Source organism: Tachyglossus aculeatus, chromosome 14 (genome assembly GCF_015852505.1).
Source record: "Tachyglossus aculeatus isolate mTacAcu1 chromosome 14, mTacAcu1.pri, whole genome shotgun sequence".
Classification (NCBI taxonomy): Eukaryota; Metazoa; Chordata; class Mammalia; order Monotremata; family Tachyglossidae; genus Tachyglossus; species Tachyglossus aculeatus.
In genome coordinates, this window is record NC_052079.1 from 58,004,537 (window position 1) to 58,032,195 (window position 27,659).

General features: G+C 49.0%; 1 protein-coding gene and 1 pseudogene across 1 annotated transcript in view; both read right to left on the reverse strand.

The window, feature by feature from the left end:
* LOC119936639 (collagen alpha-1(III) chain-like) overlaps positions 1–27,659 on the reverse strand; it is a 112,912-nt gene that overhangs the window by 74,353 nt on the left and 10,900 nt on the right. The window contains exons 3-6 of the mRNA XM_038756096.1: positions 26,038–26,223; positions 20,233–20,315; positions 4,964–5,060; positions 261–425 (exon numbers count right to left, since the gene is read on the reverse strand). Of these exons, the coding sequence (XP_038612024.1) occupies positions 261–425; positions 4,964–5,060; positions 20,233–20,315; positions 26,038–26,223 (531 nt within the window). The remainder of the gene's footprint in view (positions 1–260; positions 426–4,963; positions 5,061–20,232; positions 20,316–26,037; positions 26,224–27,659) is intronic.
* Positions 14,719–14,856, reverse strand: LOC119937438 (annotated as a pseudogene).

Consider the following 27,659-nt stretch of genomic DNA (forward strand, 5'->3'; position numbering starts at 1 on the left):
CTGGTCTTCGACCCTCCTCTCCGCTCTCCTTCTCGCGGGCCTCCTCCCCAACCTCCTCACCGGACCCTCCCGTGTTGGTCAGTCAGTGGATGATATTCACCGAGCGCTTAGCGTGTGCAGGCCGCTGTAGTGAGCGCCGGGGAGAGGACAACGGAACAAGAGAACAGACGCATCCCTCCTGCCGATGGAGCCGGGAGACTCCCTCCACGGCCCTCCTCGGCCTGCCGGAGCGGGAACGAGCCCCGGGCCGGAATACTTACGGCCATCCGGACTCCGGGTGCTTCTGGCAGGCTTCTATCACCAGCACGGCGACTTCCAGGTGCTTCTCCTGGAGCAGATCCTGCATCCTGGCAGGGTCCAGGCAGGTAAACAGGACCATGGACGAGTAGGTGACGACCTTCGCGTCCCGGTGGTTTAGGCAGCGCCTGTGGAGCCGGCAACAAAGCACCTCAAGACGACCCGCCTTGCTCCCTTGGTTCTTCCCCGCTCCCAGCCCCACGGCACTTACGTGCAAATCTGTCATTTATTTATTTCTCTTCCCGTCTGTTTCCCTCCCTCTCATAATAACGATGGCATTTGTTATGTGCTTACTATGTAGCAGGCACTGTGCTAAGCACTGGGAGACTTTAAGCTGGTTGTGGGCAGGGAATGTGTCTGTTTACTGTTGTACTGTCCTCTCCCAAGCGCTTAGCACAGTTTTTTGCCCACAGTAGGCGTTCAATAAATACGATCGAATGAATGAATGAAATAAGCCCCCGGGCTGCTAAGCACTGGGAGACTTTAAGCTGGCTGTGGGCAGGGAATGTGTCTGTTTACTGTTGTACTGTCCTCTCCCAAGCGCTTAGCACAGTTTTTTGCCCACAGTAGGCGTTCAATAAATACAATCGAATGAATGAATGAAATAAGCCCCCTGGCTGCTAAGCACTGAGAGACTTTAAGCTTGTTGTGGGCAGGGAATGTGTCTGTTTACTGTTGTACTGTCCTCTCCCAAGCGCTTAGCACAGTTTTTTTAAACACAGTAAGCGTTCAATAAGTACGATCGAATGAATGAATGAAATAAGCCCCCTGGCTGCTAAGCACTGGGAGACTTTAAGCTTGTTGTGGGCAGGGAATGTGTCTGTTTACTGTTGTACTGTCTTCTCCCAAGCGCTTAGCACAGTTTTTTGCACACACTAAGCGTTCAATAAATACGACTGAATGAATGAATGAATGAAATAAGCCCCCTGGCAGGTGCGCAGATGGACTCAGAGAGGATTTTTGAACGTGGACGCGGGAACCCCAGCAGCGTGGCTCAGTGGAAAGAGCCCGGGCTCTGGAGTCAGAGGTCATGGGTTCAAATCCCGGCTCCGCCAATTGTCAGCTGTGTGACTTTGGGCAAGTCGCTTCACTTCTCTGGGCCTCAGTGACCTCATCTGTAAAATGGGGATTAAGACTGTGAGCCCCCCATGGGACAACCTGATCATCTTGTAACCTCCTCAGCGCTTAGAACACTGCTTTGCACATAGTAAGTGCTTAGGTGGAGAAGCAGCGTGGCTCAGTGGAAAGAGCACGGGCTTTGGAGTCAGAGGTCATGGGTTCGAATCCCGGCTCCGCCACCTGTCAGCTGTGGAGCCTTGGGCAAGCCACTTAACTTCTCTGTGCCTCAGTTACCTCATCTGTAAAATGGGATTAAGACTGTGAGCCCCACGGGGGACAACCTGATCACCTTGTATCCCCCAGCGCTTAGAACAGTGCTTTGCGCATAGTAAGCGCTTAATAAATGCCATTATTATTATTAATAATAAATGCCATCATTATTATTATTATTACCTTCCACTGCCCGATTTACATAAACTTCCTTCCAATCGATGGACAGTATTTACTGAGTGCTTACTGAGTGCACAGCACTGTTCTAAGCAGTTGGGAGAGAACAGTACAACAGGGTCAGCTGATCCGTTCCCTGCCCGCAACGAGCTTTCCGGAGGGAGAGTCTATGTAGCCGAGCCGGGCTGCGGGGCCAGAAGCCAGGCCTGGGCTCCGGGTATCCGAGGACCTGGGCTCGGGTGCGGATCCTGCTGTCGGTCCGAGGGGGACGTTTATTTTGTTAATATAATGTAATAATGTAATGTAATAATGGCATTTGTTAAGCACTTACTATGTGCAAAGCACTGTTCTAAGCGCTGGGGTGATACAAGGTGATCAGGTTGTCCCACGTGGGGCTCACAGTCTTAATCCCCATTTTACAGATGAGGGAACTGAGGCTCAGAGAAGTTAAGTGACTTGCCCAAGGTCACACAGCTGACATGTGGCAGAGCTGGGATTCGAACCCATGACCTCTGACTCGCAAGCCCAGGCTCTTTCCACTGAGCCACGCTGCTTCCAAATTTTATCTCAGCACTCTTAGGGGATCTATTCTAGACCCTCCTAGGTATTTACAATCTTTTTTTAAACTCTCATACCAGAGAGGGGATTAGAACCCAGGCCTCCAGCCTTTCAAGGCTGTTACTTTCCCTCTGAGCCACCACAGGCCTCACATGTGTGGTGTGGTGTGGTGTAGTATGTGTGGTTTTGTTCTGCGTCTCTCCCTTCTAGACTGTGAGCCCACTGTTGGGTAGGGACTGTCTCTAGATGTTGCCAACTTGGACTTCCCAAGCGCTTAGTACGGTGCTCTGCACACAGTTAGCGCTCAATAAATACAATTGATTGATTGATTGACGGAATCCGGCTCCGCCTCTAGCTACCAGAAGCGGGTGAAGAGGGTGCGCATGGTTGTATACTATGCCCCGACCCTCCCCCTACCCCCACCCCAAGTGCTTAGTACAGTGTTTTGCACACTTAGTGCCCCCAGGCCCCAACTGGGCAACCAGGGCCCCAACTGGAACATGGCGGGCCGGGCCAAGAGCGCTGCTGGAACAGCCACCGGCACAGGTATCAACTCCTCCGCGCCCGGTCTGGTCCTCCACCTCAGCCCTGAGTCTCTCGGTGCTCCCGCCGCCCAGAGAGCTGCCTTTTGAACTCACCGATGGGCGTGAGTAGGACAGTCGGGGACAGCGTCCGACCCGATAAGCATCTATCTCACCCGCGGGCTTAGTTTGGGGTCGAGCAAGTAGTCGGCCCTTAACAAATGCCATTAAAAATTAATAATTCTAGTGTCTGTTGAACTGTTGCACTTCTAGTCAGTGAGCCTGTTGTGGGCAGGGATTGTCTCTGTTGTTGAATTGTACTTTCCAAGCGTTCAGGACAGTGCTCTGCACACAGTAAGGCTCAATAAATATGACTGAATGAACGAATGAATGCACTGTTGTCTGTCCGCGGGCTTAGTTTGGGGTCGAGCAAGTAGTCGGCCCTTAACAAATGCCATTAAAAATTAATAATAATTCTAGTGTCTGTTGAACTTCTAGGCAGTGAGCCTGTTGTGGGCAGGGATTGTCTCTGTTGTTGAATTGTACTTTCCAAGCATTCAGGACAGTGCTCTGCACACAGTAAGGCTCAATAAATATGACTGAATGAACGAATGAATGAACTGTTGTCTGTCCGCGGGCTTAGTTTGGGGTCGAGCAAGTAGTCGGCCCTTAACAAATGCCATTAAAAATTAATAATAATTCTAGTGTCTGTTGAACTGTTGCACTTCTAGGCAGTGAGCCTGTTGTGGGCAGGGAATGTCTCTGTTGTTGAAATGTACTTTCCAAGTGCTTAGTACAGTGATCTGCACACAGTAAGGCTCAGTAAATATGACTGACTGAATGAATGAATGAATGAACTGTTGTCTGTTGTCCCTGCCCACCCAGACTGCAAGCCCGTTGTGGGCAGGGATTGCCTCTCTTTATTGCTGTATTGTACTTTCCAAGCGCTTGGAACAGTAAGTGCTCAATAAATACGACAATGAATGCACGAATGAACGCTTACTATGTATTGGGTATCATCATCATCATCATCAATCGTATCTATTGAGCGCTTACTATGTGCAGAGCACTGTACTAAGCGCTTGGGAAGTACAAATTGGCAACATATAGAGACAGTCCCTACCCAACAGTGGGCTCACAGTCTAAAAGGGGGAGACAGAGAACAAAACCAAACATACTAACAAAATAAAATAAATAGAATAGATATGTACAAGCAAAATAAATAGAGTAATAAATATGTACAAACATATATACATATATACAGGCATCGTACTAAGCGGTGGGGTACATACAGAGCTTAATCAGGGTGGACACGGTCCTCATCCCACATGGGGCTCACGGTCTTTATCCCCTTTTAACAGATGAGGGACCAGTGAAGTGACTTCCCCAAGGTCACACGGCATGCATGCGGCAGAGCCGGATTAGAACCCAAGTCCTCTGGCTGCCAGGCCTGGGCTCTTTCCACCAGGCCATGCTGCTTCTCCATTATTATTAGTAAGCGCTTAGTACAGTGCTCTGCACACAGTAAGCGCTCAATAAACACGATTGATCGATAGTAGTTGTATTAATGATTATTATTGCTTTTCATTATGATTACGTCTCCCTTTCGGCTCAAATCAGTGGCATTTACTGAGCACTCGCTACAGGCAGATAATAATGATGGCATTTATTAAGCGCTTACTATGTGCAAAGCACTGTTCTAAGCGCTGGGGAGGTTACAAGGTGATCAGGTTGTCCCTCGTGGGGCTCACAGATTTAATCCCCATTCAGATGAGGGAACTGAGGCCCGGAGAAGTTAAGTGACTTGCCCAAAGTCACACAGCTGACAACTGGTGGGGCCGGGATTTGAACCCATGACCTCTGACTCCAAAGCCCGGGCTCTTTCCTACTGAGCCACGCTGCTTCTCAGCTTTCTACAGATGGCTGTACTAAGCGCCCAGCGCTGTGCTGAATTCCCCCTCCCGGCCCCACGATGGGGGGTGGCCGTCCAGGGGCTCTCCTGTGCCGGGCTTGGAGAGCGTGGAGGAGGTTGGTGGCCCCCGGACCCACAGGGGTGACCCACCGCATGTCCGCGTACTTACACAAACATTTCCGGGAATCCTTGCTTCCAGATATCGGCCTGGGCGTCGCGGTTTCCGGTGGCAACGTTGCCTAGAAACTGGAGGCCACAGCGAACGGCTGAGAAAAGAGCAGAGAAAAACCCATCAGGGACGCGCTAGCGTAGATTCCTCAGAAAGAAGGCTGATCATTCAACAAGCATTAGGCTAACCGACCTATTTTTTTTTTTAATGGCATTTGTTAAGCGCTTACTAAATGCCAGGTAACGTACTAAGCGCCGGGGGAGGTACAAGCTCATCAGGTTGGACACCGTCCTTGTCCCACATGGGGCTCACGGTCTTCAACCCCGTTTTACCGATGAAGTAACTGAGGCTCACGGAAGGGACTTTCCCAAGATCACGCAGTAGACAAGTGGCGAAGCCGGGATTAGAACCCAGGTCCCTCCGACTCCCGGGCCCGTGCTCTATCCACCTGGCCGGGCTGCTCCTCAATTTATTTTAATGTCTACCTCCCCTCTAGACTGTAAGGTCCTTGTGGGCAGGCGCTGCATAATAATAATGATGATGATGATGGCATTTATTAAGCGCTTACTGTGTGCAATGCACTGTTCTAAGTGTTGGGAGGTTACAAGGTGATCAGGTTGTCCCACGGGGGGCTCAGTCTTCATCCCCATTTTAAAGACGAGAGAACTGAGGCCTAGAGAAGTGAAGTGACTTGCTCAAAGTCACACCATCATCATCATCATCAATCGTATTTATTGAGCGCTTACTGTGCGCAGAGCACTGTACTAAGCGCTTGGGAAGTACAAGTTGGCAACATATAGAGACAGTCCCTAACCAACAGTGGGCTCACACAGCTGGCAACTGGCGGAGCCAGGATTTGAACCCATGCCCTCCGACTCCAAAGCCCGGGCTTTTTCCACTGATCCACGCTGCTACCCATTCCATCATATTGTACTTTCCCAAATGCTCTTTTTTGGTTTTATGGTATTCGTTAAGTCCTACGTGCCAGTGATTATTCATTACATATTCATTACTCTATTTCTGTATTTATTTTACTTGTACATATCTATTCTATTTATTTTATTTTGTTAGTATGTTTGGTTTTGTTCTCTGTCTCCCCCTTTGAGACTGTGAGCCCACTGTTGGGTAGGGACTGTCTCTATATGTTGCCAACTTGTACTTCCCAAGCACTTAGTACAGTGTTCTGCAGCAGTAAGTGCTCAATAAATACGATTGATTGATTGATTAGTACAGTGTTCTGCATGCAGTAAGTGCTCAATAAATATCATTGACCGGCTGCTGGATAACCCAGGAGGGGAATAATTCCACCCTTTTCCATGTAGAGCACGCCTTGCTCTCCTTCGTTCCTTGACCCAGCACATCAATCAATGAATCAAGGGCATTTATGAAGTGCTTATTGTGTGTCGAGCACTACACTAAGCGCTTAGGAGAGGACAATACGATATCACCATCATCATAATGGTACTGTTAGGTGTTTATTAAGTGCTGGTCACTGCACTAAGCACTGGAAACCATGGAAACCTTCCCCTTCCCTAACAGGCAGTAGTAGTTTTTATGATGCGCTTACTGTGTGTAGAGCACTAAACTAGGAGCTGGGAATCAATCAATTTATGGAGTGCTTATGGTGTGTAGGGCACTGTACTAAGCAGCAGGGCAAGGACTAATCAACAATCTAACAGACACATTCCCTGACCACAGTGAGCTTATAGTCTAGAGGAAGAATTCTCAGGTGGGAATTAGACCCACTTGTCCTTTGGGGGTGGGGCGCACCTAATCTACGTGTTTAAGTGGAGAGAAGGACCTGGAGTCAGGTACATCAGGGGAGATGAAACTTTAAAACACGGCATGAACCGGTCTACAAAGTAAACTAAAAAGTAAACAGAGTAAAGTAAAAGTAAAGTAAAGTAAAGTAGAGAAGCAGCGTGGCTCAGTGGGAAAGAGCCTGGCCTTTGGAGTCAGAGGTCATGGGTTCAAGCCCCGGCTCTGCCACTTGTCAGCTGTGTGACTTTGGGCAAGTCACTTCACTTCTCTGGGCCTCAGTTCCCTCATCTGGAAAATGAGGATGAAGACTGTGAGCCCTCCGTGGGACAACCTGATCACCTTGTATTCCCCCCAGCGCTTAGAACAGTGCTTTGCACATAGTAAGCGCTTAATAAATGCCATCATTATTATTATTATTATTAAACTCTAAATCTTGGCGGGAGTGGAGGGGCCTGAGAGCACACGGGAGCCGCTCTTCTCCCTGGCCTACGGGGCCCAGATTATGCTGGGAACAAGGACTGTAGGTGTTTGGAGGGAAGGCGGTGGTTACACGGTGCTTATCTCTGAAGGGATGGAGGGATCCGAGAGCGGGCGGGAGCAGCTTTTCTCCCCAGCCCAACAGGCCCGGAGAACGCTGGGAGCGGGTCCTTTGGTCTTGGGAGGGAAGGGAGCGGTTGCCGTGGAGCTTATCTCAGTGGGGATGGAGTGGTCTGAAGAAATGTGGGAGCAGCTTTTTCCTTGGCCTGACAGGCCCAGGACACGCTGGGAGGAGTGGGGACCCTTGGTGATGGGAGGGAAGGTGGCGGTTCCACGTTGTTTTCTCGGCGGGGACAGAGGAGTCTGAGAGCCCGTGGGAGCAGGTTTTATTGCGACCCGGTGGGCCTGGGGACCCTCGGCCGGGGAGGGAAGGCGGCGACTACACGGTGCTTGTCTCGGCGGGGATGGGTTGGGGTGGGGGGGTGGTCCGAGAGCGTGCCAGAGCAGGGACCCTCAGTGGTGGAGGGAAGCTGGCAGTTACCATGAGGTGCTTTTCTTGGCAGTCCGGAAGAACCTGAGGGCAGACTAAAAGTGGCCAAGTGACATGACAATAACAGGATGCAGGGCAGGGCATGACAGGACCCCCTTGACGGATCGCTGCAGGAGAAAAAACAGTGAACTGCCCTGATGCCGATGGAAAACCACGCTGGGAAAAATCCCCATCCCCACAAAAACATGTGAGTTGCTCTGACCACCCAGCGTGCTCGCCCCACAGCCCCGGCGCTAACCGTCGGACGATCAGACGGCCACTTCCTACCTCTCTGGTGGGTGTAGGGGGGGGGCGTGGGTTGAGATGAAGCAGCAAAAACCGCCGTGAACACCACCTTGCCATCTGGATTCTTGGTGGCCTACGTAAGCGTTCATTCACCATGTAAACCTAATATCGGAGAATGTCCACGGTAGATTTTTTTCTCCCCCCTTGAAGAATTTCCTTTTCCTCCCCCCGCGCCCGCCTCCTTCCAGACCGGCTCTCGGTCACTTCTGTATTTTTCAAACGGAAAAACAAACAGGTCCCTCTCGGAGTATTTCTGGAGGTCCCTGCGCTCCCATTGGCTTGAGTCGCGCTCCAAAGAAACGACGCGTGTCTTGAGCGGAGCCACCCAGAACGCCGGATTCAGCACAAATCCCTCCGATTTAAAAAAAGAAAAACCCGAGCGGCGGAAACTGGGCCGCTCGCTGGGAGGGAGAGGCCTCCCGGCAGGCCCCAGGGAACCTCGGGTGGGCAGCTGGTGAACGGTGGCGGACACCTCCTCTTCCTCCACCCCTGAGCAGCACCCCGGCTACAACCGGGGACCACCCTCCCAGACCCCCGCCCTCCGGCCGGGACGCACTCCATCACCCGAGCAGCAAAAGGGCTCCAAGAGTATTGAAAAGCAGCGTGGCTTCACAGGAAGGGCTTGGGTTCGAATCCCTGCTCCGCCGCTTGTCTGCTGTGTGACCTTGGGCAAGTCGTTTCTTTTGGAGAAGGAGTGTGGCCTGGTGGAGAGAGCCCCAGCCTGGGTCCCGGCACCATCCCTTGTCTGCTTTGAGACCTTGGAAATGTCACTTCACTTCTGTTGGAGAAGCAGCAAGGCCCCGTGGGAAGAGCACAGGCCTGGGTGCCAGAGGACCAGGATTCGAATCCCGGTTCCACCAAATATTTACTGAGTGACCTCTGGCAGGTCACTTCACTTATCTGGGCCTCAGTTCTCTTGTTCTCCCTTCTACTCAGACGGTGAGCACCACGAAGAACAGGGAACCATGTCCAACCTAACATACCTGGACTTACCCAAGTGCTTACCTGTATATATGTATATATGTTTGTACATATTTATTACTCTATTTATTTTACTTGTACAAATCTATTCTATTTATTTTATTTTGTTAGTATGTTTGGTTTTGTTCTCTGTCTCCCCCTTTTAGACTGTGAGCCCACTGTTGGGTAGGGACTGTCCCTATATGTTGCCAACTAGTACTTCCCAAGCGCTTAGTACAGTGCTCTGCACACAGTAAGCGCTCAATAAATACGACTGATTGATTGCTTAGATCAGTGTTCGACGCATAGTAAACATTTAACAAAGACCTTAAAAAAAAAAAGAGTCCTGGAGCACAGTCTGACATTGAGTACTGCAGTTCGACACTGAGTAGAGAAGCAGCGTGGCTCAGTGGAAAGAGCCCGGGCTTTGGAGTCAGAGGTCACGGGTTCAAGTCTCGGCTCTGCCAACAGTCAGCCGTGTGACTTTGGGCAAGTCACTTCACTTCTCTGGGCCTCAGTGACCTCAACTGTCAAATGGGGATGAAGACTGTGAGCCCCACGAGGGACAACCTGATCACCTTGTAACCTCCCCAGCGCTTTGAACAGTGCTGTGCACATAGTAAGAGCTTAATAAATGCCATTATTATTATTATTAATTATTACTGAGCTGAATTCCAGACACACACACATACATACACAGCCCGCCTTCAAAGTCTTACTGAAGGCACATCTCCTCCAAGAGGCCTTCCCAAACTAAGCCCTCTTTTCCTTTTCTTCCTCTCCCTTCTGCATCGCCCTGACTTGCTCTTTTTATTTATCCCCTGGTCCCAGCCCCCCAGCACTTGGGTCCATATCTGCTATTTATTCATTTACATGAATGTCTGTCTCCCCCTTTAGACTGTAGGATCGCTGTGGGCAGGGAATGTGACTGTCCTATTGTTATACCGTACTCTCCAAGCGCTTGATACAGTGGTCGCCCCTCTCCATCCCCCCCATCTTACCTCCTTCCCTTCCCCACAGCACCTGTATATGTGTATATATGTTTGTACATATTTATTAATCTATTTATTTATTTATTTTACTTGTACATATCTATTCTATTTATTTCATTTTGTTAGTATATTTGGTTTTGTTCTCTGTCTCCCCGTTTTAGACCGTGAGCCCACTGTTGGGTAGGGACTGTCTCTATATGTTGCCAATTTGTACTTCCCAAGCGCTTAGTACAGTGCTCTGCACACAGTAAGCGCTCAATCAATACGATTGATGATGATGGTCTGCACCCAGTAAGCACTCAGATAAATACAACTGACTGCCTGACACACAGACACAGAGACTGTAAGCTCCTCGTGGGCAGGTTTCGCGTCTCCCCATTCTATTACACCACAGTCTCCCAAGCGCTCAGTACAGTTCTAGGTTCCCAGGAAGCACCACTGACCGCGTAGCGCATCCAGCAGGGAATCGGGAATTCTCCTAGGATCAGAATCACCATTTACAGATTAGGATTGGCAATGACACAAATCTCCTTTCTCTCTCCCAACCCCTCTGCGAGGTAGGGAGAGGTGGGTATCTATGCCCCCCCCCCCCAATACGGAGGAGGAAACTGAGGCTCAGAAAGGAGCGGGGCCTTGCCCGAGGTCACCGGGCAGACGGGGGCTACGGCCGGTCCTGGACCCCACCTCATTCATGTTTTGTTGACAGCCACATTCTAGGTGCTGGGAGGGGGTCCATGTCAGCCCCAGCTTTGCCGTAGCAGATCCAGGGTTTGCTATAACTTACTTATTTCTCTTAATACCTGTCTCCCCTTCTAGACTGAAAGCTCGTTGTGGGCAGGGAATGTGTCAGTTTACTGTTCCTTTGTACTCTCCCTTAGTATCGTGCTTTGCACAAAGTCAGTGCTCAATAAATAATAATAATAATAATGGCATTTGTTAAGCGCTTTCTATGTGCAAAGCACTGTTCTAAGCGCTGGGGGGGTACAAGGTGATGAGGTGGTCCCACTTGGGGCTCACAGTAAGCTATTGAATAATGAATGATACACCAGAAACCCCCACAAATCCCGGCTGTAGTGGATGCCCAAGCCGCGGACTCGGGGGGAACGGATGCTGGCAGTGCTGCCTGGGCAGAAGACGGCAAAATTCCCAAGGGCGACTGACACCAGGTTCCCACTGGGGCGAAATATCACTCTCGCCCAGTGGTCCTGACCCCCGGGGGCTTTGAGATCCCGAGAAGAGACGGGCAGGTCTCAAACGGCAGGGCCTAGTGGAAAGAGCCCCAGGCCTGGAAGTCGGAGGACATGGGTTCTAATCCCGACTCCACCGGATGTCTTCTGTGTGACCTTGAACAAGTCACTTCCCTTCTCTGGGCCTTGGTTCCCTCATCTGTCAAATGGGGATAAAGACTGGGAGCCCCATGTGGGACAGGGACTGTGTTCAACCTGACTACAGTCTACCCCTTCTCTAGATCCAGAGAAGCAGCGTGGCTCAGTGGAAAGAGCACGGGCTTTGGAGTCAGTGGTCATGGGTTCAAATCTCGGCTCCGCCAGTTGTCAGCTGGGTGACTTTGGGCAAGTCACTTAAATTTTCTGTGCCTCAGTTGCCTCCTCTGTAAAATGGGGATAAAGACCGTGAGCCCCACGTGGGACAACCTGATCACCTTGTAACCTCCCCAGCGCTTAGAACGGTGCTTTGCACATAGTAAGCGCTTAATAAACGCCAGCACTATTATTATTATTACCCCAGCGCTTACTATGACGTCTGGCACATAGTAAGCGCTTTAACAAATACCATTAAAAAAATCAACAACAACAAAACACCAGATACACTTTCTACTCTCAAGGGGCTCCCATTTCAGAGGTGAGATCTGCCTTTCCACCGACCGTGCCTCGGGCTGCCCATATTCATTCATTCATTCATTCAATCACACTTATTGAGCCCCTACTGTGTGGCGCTTTCCGCACACCCCGGCGAGTCCCGCAAAATTCGATTTAACACAAAGGCGACAAACAACATAAATGGTCATTCGGAGAACAAACTGGCCCCACTTTCCACCAGGCGACTCAAAAATGTAGGCTCGGAATCACCAAACGGCAATTAGGGGAAGGATGAGTTTTCCGGACACGCGCGCTCTGACCCAGGACTGGAGCAATGGGAACATGAAACAAACATTCCAGCCTAGCTGACTCTCACTGTGGATTTTACCAACTGATCTCCGAGTTCACATGGCGAAGGGCACAAAGACTCAGAAAATCCCAATATTGTTCTTACCGATTGGACAGGCGCGGAGGCCAAAAGCAACACCAATAACTCAAACAATAAACTCGCACGCGTGTTTACATAAAATGTTGATGAGCATAACGTATTCGTCACACTCCCGCAATTATTCCCTGAAAATAATACTATAAATATTATTTGGACCATGTAATTATAGTCTTCGCTTCAACGGCGGTAGCCAAGTACTGGCACGGATCCACTCGGCCCGGGAGAAAAAAGAAAAAAAAAAAAATCCAGAGAGATGTCGACTGAAGAACGGGCACAGGAGGATTTGAACTGCGAGATGGTGGCGATCGCATTGTTCATTCATTCGGTAGTATTTTTTGAGCACTTACTGTGTGCATAGCACTGTGCTAAGGGCGTTGGAGAGTACAAATGCATTCATAAACAGACACATTCCCTGCCCGCAAGAAGCTCAGAGTCTAGGGGGGGCACCTACACTCAAAGGACCCAATTCAGCAGGCCGGTGGGGGGGAATTTAGATGGAAAATGATAATAATGATAATCATAATAATAATAATAATAATGGTATTTATTAAGCGCTTATTATGTGCAAAGCAATGTTCTAAGCACTGGGGGGGATACAAGGTGATCAGCTTGTCCCACGTGGGGCTCACAGTCTTCATCCCCATTTTACAGATGAGGGAACTGGGGCCCAGAGAAGCGAAGTGACTTGCCCAAAGTCACAGAGCTGACAAGTGGCGGAGCCGGGACTTGAACCCATGACCTCTGACTCCAAATCCCAGGCTCTTTCCCACTGAGCCACGCTGCTTCTCTAATCACGGTATTTGTTAAAGTCTAACTATGTGCCAGAAACTATACTAAGCCCAGGAGTGATATGAGCAAATCAAGTAGGACACAGTCCCTGTGCCCATGTGGGGCTCACAGTCTCAATCCCCATTTTACAGATGAGGTAACTGAGGCACAGAGAAGTGAAGTGACTTGCCCGAGGTCACACAGCTGACAAGCAACAGCCTGGGTTAATGGAAAGAGCCCGGGCTTGGGAGTCAGAGGTCATGGGTTCTAATCCCAGTTCTGCTAAGAACAGTGCTTGGCACATAGTAAGCGCTTAACAAATACCATCATCATCATTATTATTATTATTATTACTATTATTATTATTATTCTAAACGCTGGAGTAGATACAAGGTAATCAGGTTGTCCTACGTGGGGCTCACAATCTTAATTGCCACTTTACAGGTGAGGTAACTGAGGCCCAGAGAAGTGAAGTGACTTTGCCCAAAGTCACGCAGCTGACAAGTGGTAGCGCCGGAATTAGAACCCACGACCAGATGAGGCAACCAGGGCACAGAGAAGTGAAGTGACTCGCCCAAGGTCATCAGCAGACAGGTGGCAGAACCGGAATTAGAACTCAGGTCCTCCTGCCTCCGAGGCCCGGCCTCTATCCACTGGGCCACACTGCTTCTCATGTTCCCTGCCCACAATGAGTTTAATAATAACGATGGCATTTACTAAGCGCTTACTATGTGCAAAGCACTGTTCTAAGCGCTGGGGAGGTTACAAGGTGATCAGGTTGTCCCACGGGGGGCTCACAATCTTAATCCCCATTTTACAGATGAGGTTACAGTCTAGTGGGGAGAGAAAGAGGTTAATGTAAATACTCTGATTATTGGTACAATGTTTGATTCACAGTAAGCAGACACCAAAAGCGACTATTCTAATCAAGTCAAACAAATTGACTTGGCTCAAACAATTAAAAAGGGGAAAAATAAGCAATCAGCCTGTCTAGACTGTAAACTCCCTCTAGTCTATAAAATCAGTGCGGGCAGGAAATGTGTCTACCAACATTGATACACTGTATCTCCAAAATGTTTAGTACAACGCTCTGCACACAGTAAGAACTCAATTAATATCATTGATTGATTGACTGATGAATTGACTCCTAACTGAAACTCAAAGAAACAGGATAACAGACTACGTCAGAATGAGAATGCAGGAACTCTGTCACTCACAGCGAGGCACGTTCTTTCCCGCAAAACAAACTCCTAAATGCAGGTACACAAAACTGATCTAAGGGAAACTCCACTCTTAGAACAGAATATCAATCAATCAGTCATAATTATTGAGCACTTCCTGTGGGCAGAGAGCTGCACTAAGCAATCAATCAATCGTATTTATTGAGCGCTTACTGTGTGCAGAGCACTGTACTAAGCGCTTGGGAAGTACAAGTTGGCAACATATGGAGACAGTCCCTACCCAACAGTGGGCTCACAGTCTAAGAGGGGGAGACAGAACAAAACCAAACATATTAGCAGAATAAAATTAATAGAATAGATAGGTACAAGTAAAATAAATAGAGTGATAAATAAATAGAGTAATAACCACTTTGGAAAGTTCAATATAACAGAGTCGATAGGCCCGTTCCCTGCCCACAATGAGGAGTCTAGAAGGGGGAGACAGATATTAATAGAAATAAATAAATGGTGGATTTCCTGGGGAGGGGGAGAACACAGGTCCCCCTACTAGAAATTCCACAGTTGAGTTTCCTGCATTTGGGGAAATCGTGGGGGGCGAAACAACCAGGGTGCAATGGATGAGCCCCTCCCTGGGAAGCACTGGGACTTAATGGATGGAGCCCAGATCTAGGAGACAGAAGGACCTGTGTTCTAATCCCGGCTCCACCGCTTGTCTGCTGTGTGGCCTGGGGAGAGTCGCATTACTTCTCTGGGCCTCAGTTCCCTCACCTGTAAAATGGGGAGGAAGACTGTGAGCCCCATGTGGGACAGGGACTGACTCCAATCTGATTAGCTTGCATCTGTCCCACTACTTAGTGTGGTGCCTGGCACACAATAAGCACTTAACAAATACCACAATAAGAAAAAAAAAAAAACCCTGGGAAAATCACATACGTGATCACAGCATCTCCCCTACCAGGTAGGCAACTTCACACTTGTGTTCTGATTATTACTCTATTTATTTTACTTGTACATATTTACTATTCTATTTATGTTAATGATGTGCATCTAACTTTACTTCAATTTTTTCTGATGACTTGACACCTGTCCACATGTTTTGTTCTGTTGTCTGTCTCCCCCTTCTAGACTGTGAGCCCGTTGTTGGGTAGGGACTGTCTCTATACGTTGCCAACTTGTACTTCCCAAGCGCTGAGTACAGTGCTCTGCACACAGTAAGCGCTCAATAAATACAATTGATTGAATGAATGAATAACCACCGGTAGTACTTCTGACCATGGACACTTCCTTACACTACTATTGAGCACCCATTCACGGATGTAGCCCCTTTCTCCTACTTCCTCCTCTCTGTAAAATGATTTCCCTATCTCCCCTGCTACACTGTCAACTTCCTGAGGGCAGAGATCAGGTCTACCAATCAATCAATCATATTTATTGAGCACTTACTGTGTGCAGATCACTGTACTAAGCGCTTGGGAAGTACAAGATGGCAACATATAGAGACAGTCCCTACCCAACAGTGGGCTCACAAGCTCTCAGATCAGGGCACGTATGTGATACTGCTCCTCGCTGATCTCCCGGCCACCTGCCTCTCCCCACTCCAGGCCGTACCTCACTCTGCTGCCGGGATCATTTTTCTCCAAAACCGTTCGGTCTACATTTCCCCACTCCTCAAGAACCTCCAGTGGTTGGCATTCCACCTCCACATCAAACAGAAACTCCTCACCGTCGGCTTGAAAGCAGTCAATCCCATTGCCCCCTCCTACCTCACCTCACTAGTCTCCAGCCTGCGCACTTTGCTCCTCTAATGCCAACCTCCTCACTGTACCTCAATCTCGTCTATCTCACTGCCAACTTCTGGCCTACATCCTGCCTGGCCTGGAACGCCCTCCCTCTTCATTTCTGCCAAACAATCACTCTCCGCACCCTCGAAACCTTATTAAAAGCGCATCTCCTGCAGGAGGCCTTCCCTAAGCCCTCATTTCCTATTCTTTCACTCCCTTCCGCGTCGCCTTAGCACCTTGATTTGCACCCCTTTTCACCCTACCCTCGGCCCCACAGCGCTTATGTCCATGTTTGTCTCCCCCGTAGATAATAATAATGATGGTCTTTGTTAAGCGCTTACTATGTGCAAAGCACTGTTCTAAGCGCTGGGGTGATACAAGGTGATCAGGTTGTCCCACGTGGGGCTCACACTCTTAATCCCCAAGGGAACTGAGGCACAGAGAAGTTAAATGATTTGCCCAAAGTCACACAGCTGACAATCGGCAGAGCCAGGATTTAATAGTAATAATAATGATGGCATTTATTAAGCGCTTACTATGTGCAAAGCACTGTTCTAAGCGCTGGGGAGGTTACAAGGTGATCAGGTTGTCCCACGGGGGGCTCACAGTCTCAATCCCCACTTTACAGTTGAGGTAACTGAGGCACAGAGAAGTTAAATGACTTGCCCAAAGTCACACAGACAATTGGCAGAGCCGGGGTTCGAACCCATGACTTCTGACTCCAAAGCCCGGGCTCCTTCCACTGAGCCATGCTGCTTCTCTACACGGTCTTCTCTACACGGTTTTCACTGTAGACCATGAGCTCAGGTGAGCAGGGAACTTGCCTACCAACACTGTTATTAAATAGTCTCCCGAGCGATTAGTACAGTGCTCTCCACACAGTAATCGCTCAGTAAATACGACCGGCTCATTGACAGGTCGATGCTGGTTGTGAATGCGGATCAAACTGAGAAACACCGCACTTGAATCAGTGAATCTGCTCCAGCGATGGCACTTCTGCGATCCATTTAACTGACTGAAGGATTGACTGATTGATGTAAGCAATCGAATCTTCTTTCTAACAGCCACCATCGCTTTAAATCCATCTATTCTCAAAAATGTCACGCCGAAGGGAAGCTCGTGTTTCCAATCTGGGGGCTGAAGCTCCTGTTTGATTTAGAAGCTCTTTACTCTGGATTTGGGGGGGGAGAGAGCAGCGTGGCCCTCTCTAAAAAAAAAAGAAAAAGGATATGAATTTTACAGGCTTCAGGAAGTACAATTTCAAATTCCATCCGCCTCTCAATGACAACTGTGCCTCCTCCACTGCAATCAAATACATAAATACCTCAAGCGTGCAGACGCTTGCTCGCTGCAGAGACAGCAAAGGCCAATCTTTAGCCTTAGTCGATGGTATTTATTGAGTACTTACTATGTGCAGGGCCCTGTACTTGGGAGAGTACAACAGAACTGAATTAGCAGACAAGTTCCCTGCCTATGACAATCGTACAGTCTAAGGTGAGAAAAATGAAAGGAAGCCGGCCGAAAGGTCCGCCCGAAAACTGGAATTGGTATCTTTCTGATCGGTTCCGGATATTCGGACTACTTTTCCCGGGCATCTTATCAGACTGCTCTAAGGCGTGGACCAGGTTGGATCAATCGATCAATCAACTGTATTTCCCGAGAGCTTACTTTGTGCAGAGCACCCGAAAACTGGAATTGGTATCTTTCTGATCGGTTCCAGAGATTCGGACTACTTTTCCTGGGCATCTTATCAGACTGCTGTAAGGCGCGGGCCAGGATGGATCAATCAATCAATCGACTGTATTCCCCGAGAGCTTACTTTGTGCAGAGCACCCGAAAACTGGAATTGGTATCTTTCTGATCGGTTCCAGAGATTCGGACTACTTTTCCCGGGCATCTTATCAGACTGCTGTAAGGCGTGGCCCAGGTTGGATCAATCGATCAATCGACTGCATTTCCCGAGAGCTTACTTTGTGCAGAGCACCCAAAAACTGGAATTGGTATCTTTCTGATCGGTTCCAGAGATTCGGACTACTTTTCCTGGGCATCTTTTCAGACTGCTCTAAGGCGTGGACCAGGATGGATCAATCGATCAATCGACTGTATTTCCCGAGAGCTTACTTTGTACAGAGCACTGCACTAAGCGCTTAGGAAAGCACATCACACCAGAGTTGGTAGACGCATTCTCTGCCCAAAGCGAGCTCACAGTCTAGAGGGGGAGACAGACAATACCATTAATACATTAATTACGGACATAAGTGCTCTGGGGCTGAGGGAGGGGTGGATAAAGGGAGCAAATCAGCGGGAAAAGAGGAAAGGAGGGCTTAGTTAGAGAAGGCCTTTGGAGGAGATGGGGCTTCGATAAGGCTTTGAAGGCAGGAAGAGCGGTGGTCTGTCGGATATGAGGAGGGAGGGGTTCCATGCCAGGGGCAGGACGTCGGTGGGAGGTCGGCAGTGAGATAGACGAGACTGTGGTATAGTGCATAGGCAGGCGTCAGAGGAGCGAAGTGTGTAGGCTGGATTAATAATAATAATAATTATGGCACTTATTAAGCACTTACTATGTGCCAAGCGCTGTTCTAAGTCCTGGGGAAGATACGAGTTAATCAGGTGGGACACAGTCCCTGTCCCTCATGGGGCTCACAGTCGTAATCCCCAATTTACAGATGAGGTAACTGAGGCCCATGAGGGACTTGCCCAAGGTCACACAGCAGACAAGTAGCACAGGCAGGAATTGAACCCAGGTCCTCTAACTTTCCTCTTTCCACTAGGCCACACTGCTTCTGCTGCAGGATTCTTCCGCGGCCACCGCAAACGGTAGAAAACGCTGACCTTTCCGATAAATAATTATGTCACACAAACAGGCTCTTAAATAAAGCACCCACAGGAGGACATTATTATTTAGAATCAACATGGATCGGCTGGCTGATTTATTTTTTAATTTTCTAATTTTGAGCACCGTAGAGTACTTCTCTTTTTCTAATTTTGGGCAACACGGGGTACGTCTCTTCTGGCTACAAAAATGAAATTTTTAAACTGAGGTGAAATAAACAGCCGCTGTCCAAACAAATCCTCTCTCGACCGAGAACTGGAGCCCCGCGGGAAGACTCTCCTTTCTGAAAGGAGGGTGGAGAGTCAGTCCATTGCCAAACCAAAAAGGACAACAGTCCGGGGTGACGATGGAGAGGATATTCGAAATGCAAACAAGTCTACTGTAAGAGAGTGACTGCTTCTAGAGGGCAGGGGTCGTTTCTATGAACTCTTGGTTCTCTCCCAAGGGCTCAGTACAGTGTCCTGCACACAGCAGAGTGGAGGCTCCTTGAGGGTTGGGATTGTGCCTGGTAACTCTACTGGGCTCTCCCAAGCGCTCAGGACAGTGCTCTCTGCACACAGAAGGGTGTAAGCTCCTTGATAAGGTAGGGATTGTGACTAATAACTGCACTGGACGCTCCCACCTGCAAAATGGGGATTCAATACCAGTTCGCCTTCCTCTTAGAACGTGAGCCCGGTGGGACTGTGTCCAACCCTATTAACTAGTATCTACCCCAGTGCTTAGAACAGTGCTTGATACGTAATGAGTGATCAATTATTATTGTTATTATACAATTTGCTCCATCTAGCCACGAGCCCCGTTCTGGGTACTGACGGCTACGGTTAGGTGACAATTAATTGTCTCTGTGACTAAGCCCTTCTTTCCTCGTCTCCCATCCCTTCTGCATCACCCTGACTTGTTCCCTTTATTCATCCCCCTCCCAGCCCCACAGCACTTATGTCCCTACCTGTCATTTATTTATTTATGTTCATGTCCATCTCCCCCTCTAGCCTGGAAGCACTCTGTGGGCAGGGAATGTGTCTATTATGTTGCTATACTGTACTCTCCCAAGCGTTCGGTACGATGCTTTGCACCCTGTAAGTGCTCGTGAATGAATGAATGCTGAAAAACTTGCACCTCCGAGACTGTGATGTCCTTTGTGGGACAGGGTCTGTGTCCAACTCCATTTGCTTGTCCAATCAATCAATCAATCGTATTGAGCGCTTACTATGTGCAGAGCACTGTACTAAGCGCTTGGGAAGTACAAATTGGCCTAGTACAGTGCCTTGCACACAGGTAACAAATACCACAATTATTGTTATTAATTATTCACTAAAAGGGCCTTCTGGCTCTGCTGAGCAAACCAGGCTGGGATGAGCTGACTCTAAAACCCTCTCCTAAAGTGGAAGAGGCCGTCGGTAACACCGCGCGGGGTACCTGACAACGGCAGTTCTCCTTCGGCTTTGGACCGGAGAAGCAGGGAGATGAAATCCATGGCCACGCCGATCAGGTTCAGGTTCCTGGAACGCAAGGAAAAGCCGGATGAAATCACTTCTTTCCTTGAACCCTGGCCGAAGCAGAATGATCCTGCGCCCCCCACCCCACCACCCCCTCACAGGCTGCCCTGACTCCGGGAAAAGGCAGCTGCCTCCGGAGTTCTGGCGGATGGGAGCCGTGCAGCCCTGGCGGACGGGATTCCCAGCGGACAGGAGTCATTTGTAACGAGGTCTGTTTATCTGTATTAATGTCCGTCTCCCCCCATCTAGACTGTGAGCTTGTTGTGGCCAGGGATTGTCACTCTTTATTGCCGTCATACTTTCCCAAGCGCTTAATACAGTGCTCTGCACACAGTAAGCGCTTAATAAATAGGATTGAATGACAAAGGAACCCCAGGGGACGGGAGCCATAGTGGATGGCAATTTCAGTGGACGGGAGCCCCGGCGGGCAAGGTTCCCGGGGCTCCGGTGAACGGGAGTCCCAGAGGATGGGAGTCCTGGAGCCCCAGCTGATGGGAGCCTCGGTTGGACGGGAGCCCTAGAGCCCAGCCTCGGGGGATGGGAGTTATTTATTTTTTACTGTTGTATTGTACTTTCCCAAGCGCTTAGTACAGCGCTCCGCACAAGGTAAGCGTTCAATACATACAACTGAATTGAATGAATGAATGAATCGCGGAGCCCCAGCCAACACGAGCCCCGGTGGATCGGGGCCTATGTTGATGATGGACTATGTGCACAGCACTGTACTTGATGCTTGGGAGAATCAATCAGTCAATCAATCAATCGTATTTATTGAGCGCTTACTGTGTGCAGAGCACTGTACTAAGCGCTTGGGAAGTACAAGTTGGCAACATATAGAGACAGTCCCTACCCAACAGTGGGCTCACAGTCTAAAAGAAGACAATACAACAGAAATAGCAGACATATTCCCTGCCCATAGGAGCTTCAAGTCAAGGGGGGGGAAACAGACATTAACAGAAATCAATTAAATATCGTTCTCATTTAGTTCTTTATAACTGAATGGTATATACATAAGTGTTGTGGGTGGCACGAATATCAAATGTCCGAAGGCCACAGATCTGAATGCATAACGACGCAAAAGGCAGAGGGAGCCTGGGGGAAAAGGGGGTTTAATTGGGGAAGGGCCCTTGGGGGAGGTGTGGCCACAAGCCAACAGACATCAGATGGGAAGTCTCAGGCCAAATAATAAAATCTCTCACGCTCGAACAAAGACCTTGACCCAAGGTGTTGAAGATGACCGGGAATCCAATGAGAGAGGAAGGAAAGGAAAAAAAAGAAAAGCCCGAAATGAACTCATTTCCTAAAAACACTTGGAATCAATCAATCAATCAATCAATCGTATTTATTGAGCGCTTACTATGTGCAGAGCACTGTACTAAGCGCTTGGGAAGTACAAATTGGCATCACATAGAGACAGTCCCTACCCAACAGTGGGCTCACAGTCTAAAAGGGGGAGACAGAGAACAGAACCAAACATACCAACAAAATAAAATAAGTAGGATAGAAATGTACAAGTTAAATAAATAAATAAATAAATAGAGTAATAAATATGTTAATATATATTTAATACATAATAACATAATAATATATACATAATAATAATATATATAACACAATAATATATAAATAAATAGTAAAAATCAACCGCAGGGAGAGGAGAGAGCAGACACGTCCACAGAGGCCGACAGCCGTTCTGCGGAGGGACGGATTCTCCCCTTCCCTCCGCCGCCCCCCGCTACTAATTATGAAATTCCTAAAATTCCTGGCCCAGGAATGGCCCCTTCAGCCCAATCAGCACCGTCGGCGCAGCCAAAAACTGGAATCACCCCCACGGCTGCTCCCCCCAGGCTCGGCTGGGGAACCCCAGGAGGTGGCTGCATAGCTGGGGGGACATGCGGAGCCCCAAAAGAGCGCCCGCCACCTCAGTTCCCTCCACCGTCAGGGAGCGAGTGACTGTGAGGGGGTGAGGCAGGGAGGGGATGTGCGAAATCCCCCTCCCCCTCGTCCCCCTCTCCATCCCCCCCATCTTACCTCCTTCCCTTCCCCACAGCACCTGTATATATGTATATATGTTTGTACAGATTTATTACTCTATTTATTTATTTATTTTACTTGTACCTATCTATTCTATTTATTTTATTTTGTTAGTATGTTTGGTTTTGTTGTCTGTCTCCCCCTTTCAGACTGTGAGCCCCCTGTTGGGTAGGGACTGTCTCTATATGTTGCCAATTTGTACTTCCCAAGCGGTTAGTACAGTGCTCTGCACATAGTAAGCGCTCAATAAATACGATTGATGATGATGATGATGAAAGGGCTTTGCCCGCTCCCCACACTGCGAGTGTGGCACGGGGCAGCCTTGGGAATGGGGCCAGATAGCCAGGCATCTCTGCAGGTACTCAAGCCCCTGGGGGGGCCCTGGAGCCAGTGGGCCTCCTCCGGGGGTGAAGGGGGGGGTGGTCATCCCTGCCCGGGGCGGAGCTGGTCCAGATTGCGGACCCCGGCGACTCGAGGGCTGACCCGCAGGAGGCTTGGGCCCCGGACCCCGGGCGGGATCGACTGCCGAAGGGGACAAGGTGAACGAGGCTCATCCGACCCCAGAGGGGCGGAGGTGACCGGTGAGGAGACCGAGGCTGCAGACACTGGATTGCTAAGGGGGGGCGGGGGAGGGAGAAGGACCAAGGCTGCCAGCAGTGGATGATGAGGAGACTGAGACTGAAGCAGTGGATGGTGGGGGGAGACACCGAGGCTGCTAGACTGGCTCACTTTTAGACTGCGAGCCCACTGTTGGGTAGGGACTGTCTCTATATGTTGCCAACTTGGACTTCCCAAGCGCTTAGTACAGTGCTCTGCACACAGTAAGCGCTCAATAAATACGATTGATTGATTGATTGCTAGCAGTAGACAGTGGAGAGACTGAAGCAGAATAACAGCAGTGAACAGCGGGGCGACCAAGGCCCCGATTAGGCCTTCTTTTCCTCTCCTCCCCCTCCTTTCTGCGTCACCTTTACACTTGGATTTGCTCCCTCGGTTCCCCCCGCCCTCAGCCCCACAGCACTGACGTCCATATCCATCATTTATTTATTTCGATTCATGTCTGTCTCCAACTCCAGACCATGCGCTCGTTGCGGGCAGGGAACGTGTCTACCAACTCTTTCATATTGTACTCTCCCAAGTGCTTAGTACAGAGCTCTGCGCACAGTAAGTGTTCGAAAGATATGACTGACTGATCTAGAAGAAGAGGTTCACTGTGGGTATCTGGAAAACACGATTTTCCCTGAATATCTGACTCTAACTGATTCACAGTCTTTTAGACTGTGAGCCCACTGTTGGGTAGGGACTGTCTCTATGTGTTGCCAATTTGTACTTCCCAAGTGCTTAGTACAGTGCTCTGCACATAGTAAGCGCTCAATAAATACGATTGATGATGACAGACGTGAACAGGACAGACTGGATTCAAACCAGAGATCCTGAGGGAGCAGCTGCTTTGCACAGAACTCAGTCCAATTCTATTTGGGTGGGCCTCCTAACAATAATAATAATAATAAATAATGGCACTTATTAACAGCTTACCATGTGCCAAGCACCGTACAAAGCGCTGGGGTAGATACAAGATCATCAGGTCCCAATGGGGCTCACTGTCTAAGTAGGAGGGAGAACAGGAATTGAATCCCCATCGTGCAGATGAGGGAACTGAGGCACAGAGACATTAAGTGACTTGCCCAAGGTTAGACAGCAGACAAGTGGCGTAGCAGGACTAGAACCCAGGGCCTCTGACTCCTGGGCCTAGGCTCTTTCCGTCAGGCCACACCTTATCAGCTCTTGTTAATGCTAATGGAACTCAATAGGGCTTTGACCTGCAAAAATCCACAAGTCCATAATGACGAACATCATAATTATTATTATTGCGGTATTTGTTACATGCTTACTATGTGCTAAACACTGTAATCAGCCAATTAGTGGTATTCATTGAGGGCTTACTGGAAGCAGAGCACTGTACTAAGCATTTGGGAGAGAACAATAGAGTTAGTAAGACACTCCCGGTCTTCACGGAGCTTCCAGTCTGTTGTGTGCAGAGCACTGCGCTGAGTGCTTGGGAGAGTACAACAGAGTCAGTAGATATGCTCCCTGCCCTCAAGGAGCTTCCAGTCTGTAGTGTGCAGAGCACTGCGCTGGGCAGTGCCACTTGTCTGCTAGTGTGGCTTTGGGCAAGTCCCTTCACTTCTCTGGGCCTCAGTTCCCTCATCTGAGAAGCAGCGTGGCTCAGTGGAGAAGAACACGGGCTTTGGAGTCAGAGGTCGTGGGTTCAAATCCCGGCTCCGCCACTTGTCTGCTGTGTGACTTTGGGCAAGTCACTTAACTTCTCTGTGCCTCAGTTCCCTCATCTGTAAAATGGGGATTGAGACTGTGAGCCCCCATGGGACAACCTGATCACCTTATAACCTCCCCAGTGCTTAGAACAGTGCTTTGCACATAGTAAGTGCTTAATAAATGCCATCATTATTATTATTATTATCTGCTGATTGGATATTGAGACGGTAAGCCCCATGTGGGACAGCCCACTACTGGGTAGGGACTGTCTCTATATGTTACCAACTTGTACTTCCCAAGCGCTTAGTACAGTGCTCTGCACAGAGTAAGCGCTCAATAAATACGACTGATGATGACAGGGACTGTGACCAATCCGATTTGCTTGTATCCACCCCAGCGCTTAGCACAGTGCCTGGCACATAATAAGTGCTTAACAAATCCCATTGTTATTATTCTTCTATTCATTCATTCTTTCACTCATATTTATTGAGCGCTTACTGTGTGCAGAGCACTGTACTAAGCGCTCGGGAAGTACAAGTCGGCAACAGATAGTGACGGTCCCTACCCAACAACGGGCTCACAGGCTAGAAGGGGGAGACAGACAACAAAACAAAACTTGCAGACGGGTGTCAAAATCGTCAGAACAAATAGAATTAAAGCTAGATGCACATCATTAACAAAATAAATAGAATAGTAAATATGTACAAGTAAATCCAACAGAGTAATAAATCTGTACAAATATATACAAGTGCTGTGGGGAAGGGAAGGAGGTAGACTATAAGCTTGTTGTGGGCAGGGAATGTGTCTGTTTATGGTTGCACTGTCCCCCCCCGAGCACTTAGTACAGGGCTCTGCACGCGGTAAGCGCTCGATAAATAGGATCAAATGATTGAACGAATGAATGAATAATAATGATAATCATCATCATCATCAATCGTATTTACTGAGCGCTTACTGTGTGCAGAGCACTGTACTAAGCGCTTGGGAAGTACAAGTTGGCAACATATAATAATAATAATAATAATGGCATTTATTAAGCGCTTACTATGTGCAAAGCACTGTTCTAAGCCCTGGAGCACTGTTCTAAACATATAGAGACAGTCCCTACCCAGCAATAATAACAATGGCATTTATTAAGCGCTTACTATGTGCACTGTTCTAAGCGCTGGGGAGGTTACGAGGTGATTAGGTTGTCCGACGGGGGGTGGGGCTCACGGTTTTAATCCCCATTTTACAGATGAGGGAACGGAGGCCCAGAGAAGTGACTTGATTGACAAGTGGCGGGGGCTGGGATTTGAAGCCACGACTTCGGACTCCAAAGCCCGGGCTCTTTCCACTGAGCCACGCTGCTTGTCGTGTGAGAATGTGGAGGGGAGGACGGAGGCAGGGGGTCCGGGCCCGCCCCCGGCCCGGTCACCTGATGACCCCCTGGTTGGCGGGGCAGCGTACGCAGGCGTTGCGGAGGCAACGGAAGCTCTCTGTGGCCAGCTGCAACTCCAGGTGGTCCCCTCGGGTCCAGTCGGCGCCGGCCACTTCGGCCTCCCGACGGGCCGCCGCCAGCACCTGCCGGATCTTCTGGAACACGCTCTCCGACGTCGTGTCGCTGGAACAAACGACAGAGACACACAACTGATTTTCTTCTTTTTTAAATCAATCAATCACACTTATTGAGCGCTTACCGTGTGCAGAGCACTGCAATAATAATAATAATAATGATGGCATTTATTAAGCGCTTACTATGTGCAGAGCACTGCTCTAAGCGCTGGGGGGGTACAAGGTGATCAGGTTGTCCCCCGTGGGGCTCACAGTCTTCATCCCATTTTACAGATGAGGCCCAGAGAAGCTAAGTGGCTTGCCCAAGGTCCCACAGCTGACAAGTGGCGGAGCCGGGATTCGAACCCATGACCCCTGACTCCAAAGCCCGCGCTCTTTCCACTGAGCCACGCTGCTTGGGAAGTACAAGTTGGCAAAATATACGACATTCGTTCAGCTCTTACTATAAGCCAGACACTGTACTAAGCACCGGGTTAGGGCCAAGTTAATCGGGGGAGACGCAGTCCCCGTCCCACCGTCTTAAACCCCATTTTCCAGATGAGGTAACTGATTTGTAACGTTCTAGATAGGGGGGTGGTTTTCCTGAGCGGACACCCATCAACCGATGAATCAACGGTATTTATTGAGCGTTTACCGGGTGCAGAGCACTGGAATAAGCGGTTGGGAGAAGACGATGCAACAGAGTCGGTAGGCGCGATCCCTACATGTTGCCAACTTGTCCTTCCCAAGCGCTTAGTACAGTGCTCGGCACACAGTAAGCGCTCAATAAATATGGTAAAGATGAGGCGCGGAGAAGTGAAGTCACTTCCCCAAGGTCAAGCAATCAATCAATCGTATTTATTGAGCGCTTACTGTGTACAAGTTGGCACCATATAGAGACGGTCCCTACCCAACAGTGGGCTCACAGTCTAGAAGGGGGAGACAGAGAACAAAACCAAATGTATTAGCAAAATAAAATCATCATCATCAATCGTATTTATTGAGCGCTTACTATGTGCAGAGCACTGTACTAAGCGCTTGGGAAGTACAAATTGGCAACATATAGAGACAGTCCCTACCCAACAGTGGGCTCACAGTCTAAAAGGGGGAGACAGAGAACAAAACCAAACATACTAACAAAATAAAATAAATAGAATAGATATGTACAAATAAAATAAATAAATAAATAGAGTAATAAATATGTACAAACATATACACATATATACAGGTGCTGTGGGGAAGGGAAGGAGGTAAGGTGGGGGGGATGGAGAGGGGGACGAGGGGGAGAGGAAGGACGGGGCTCAGTCTGGGAAGGCCTCCTGGAGGAGGTGAGCTCTCAGCAGGGCCTTGAAGGGCGGAAGAGAGCTAGCTTGGCGGATGGGCAGAGGGAGGGCATTCCAAATAAATAGAATAGATATGTACAAGTCAAATAAATAAATCTTTTAGACTGTGAGCCCACTGTTGGGTAGGGACTGTCTCTATATGTTGCCAACTTGGACTTCCCAA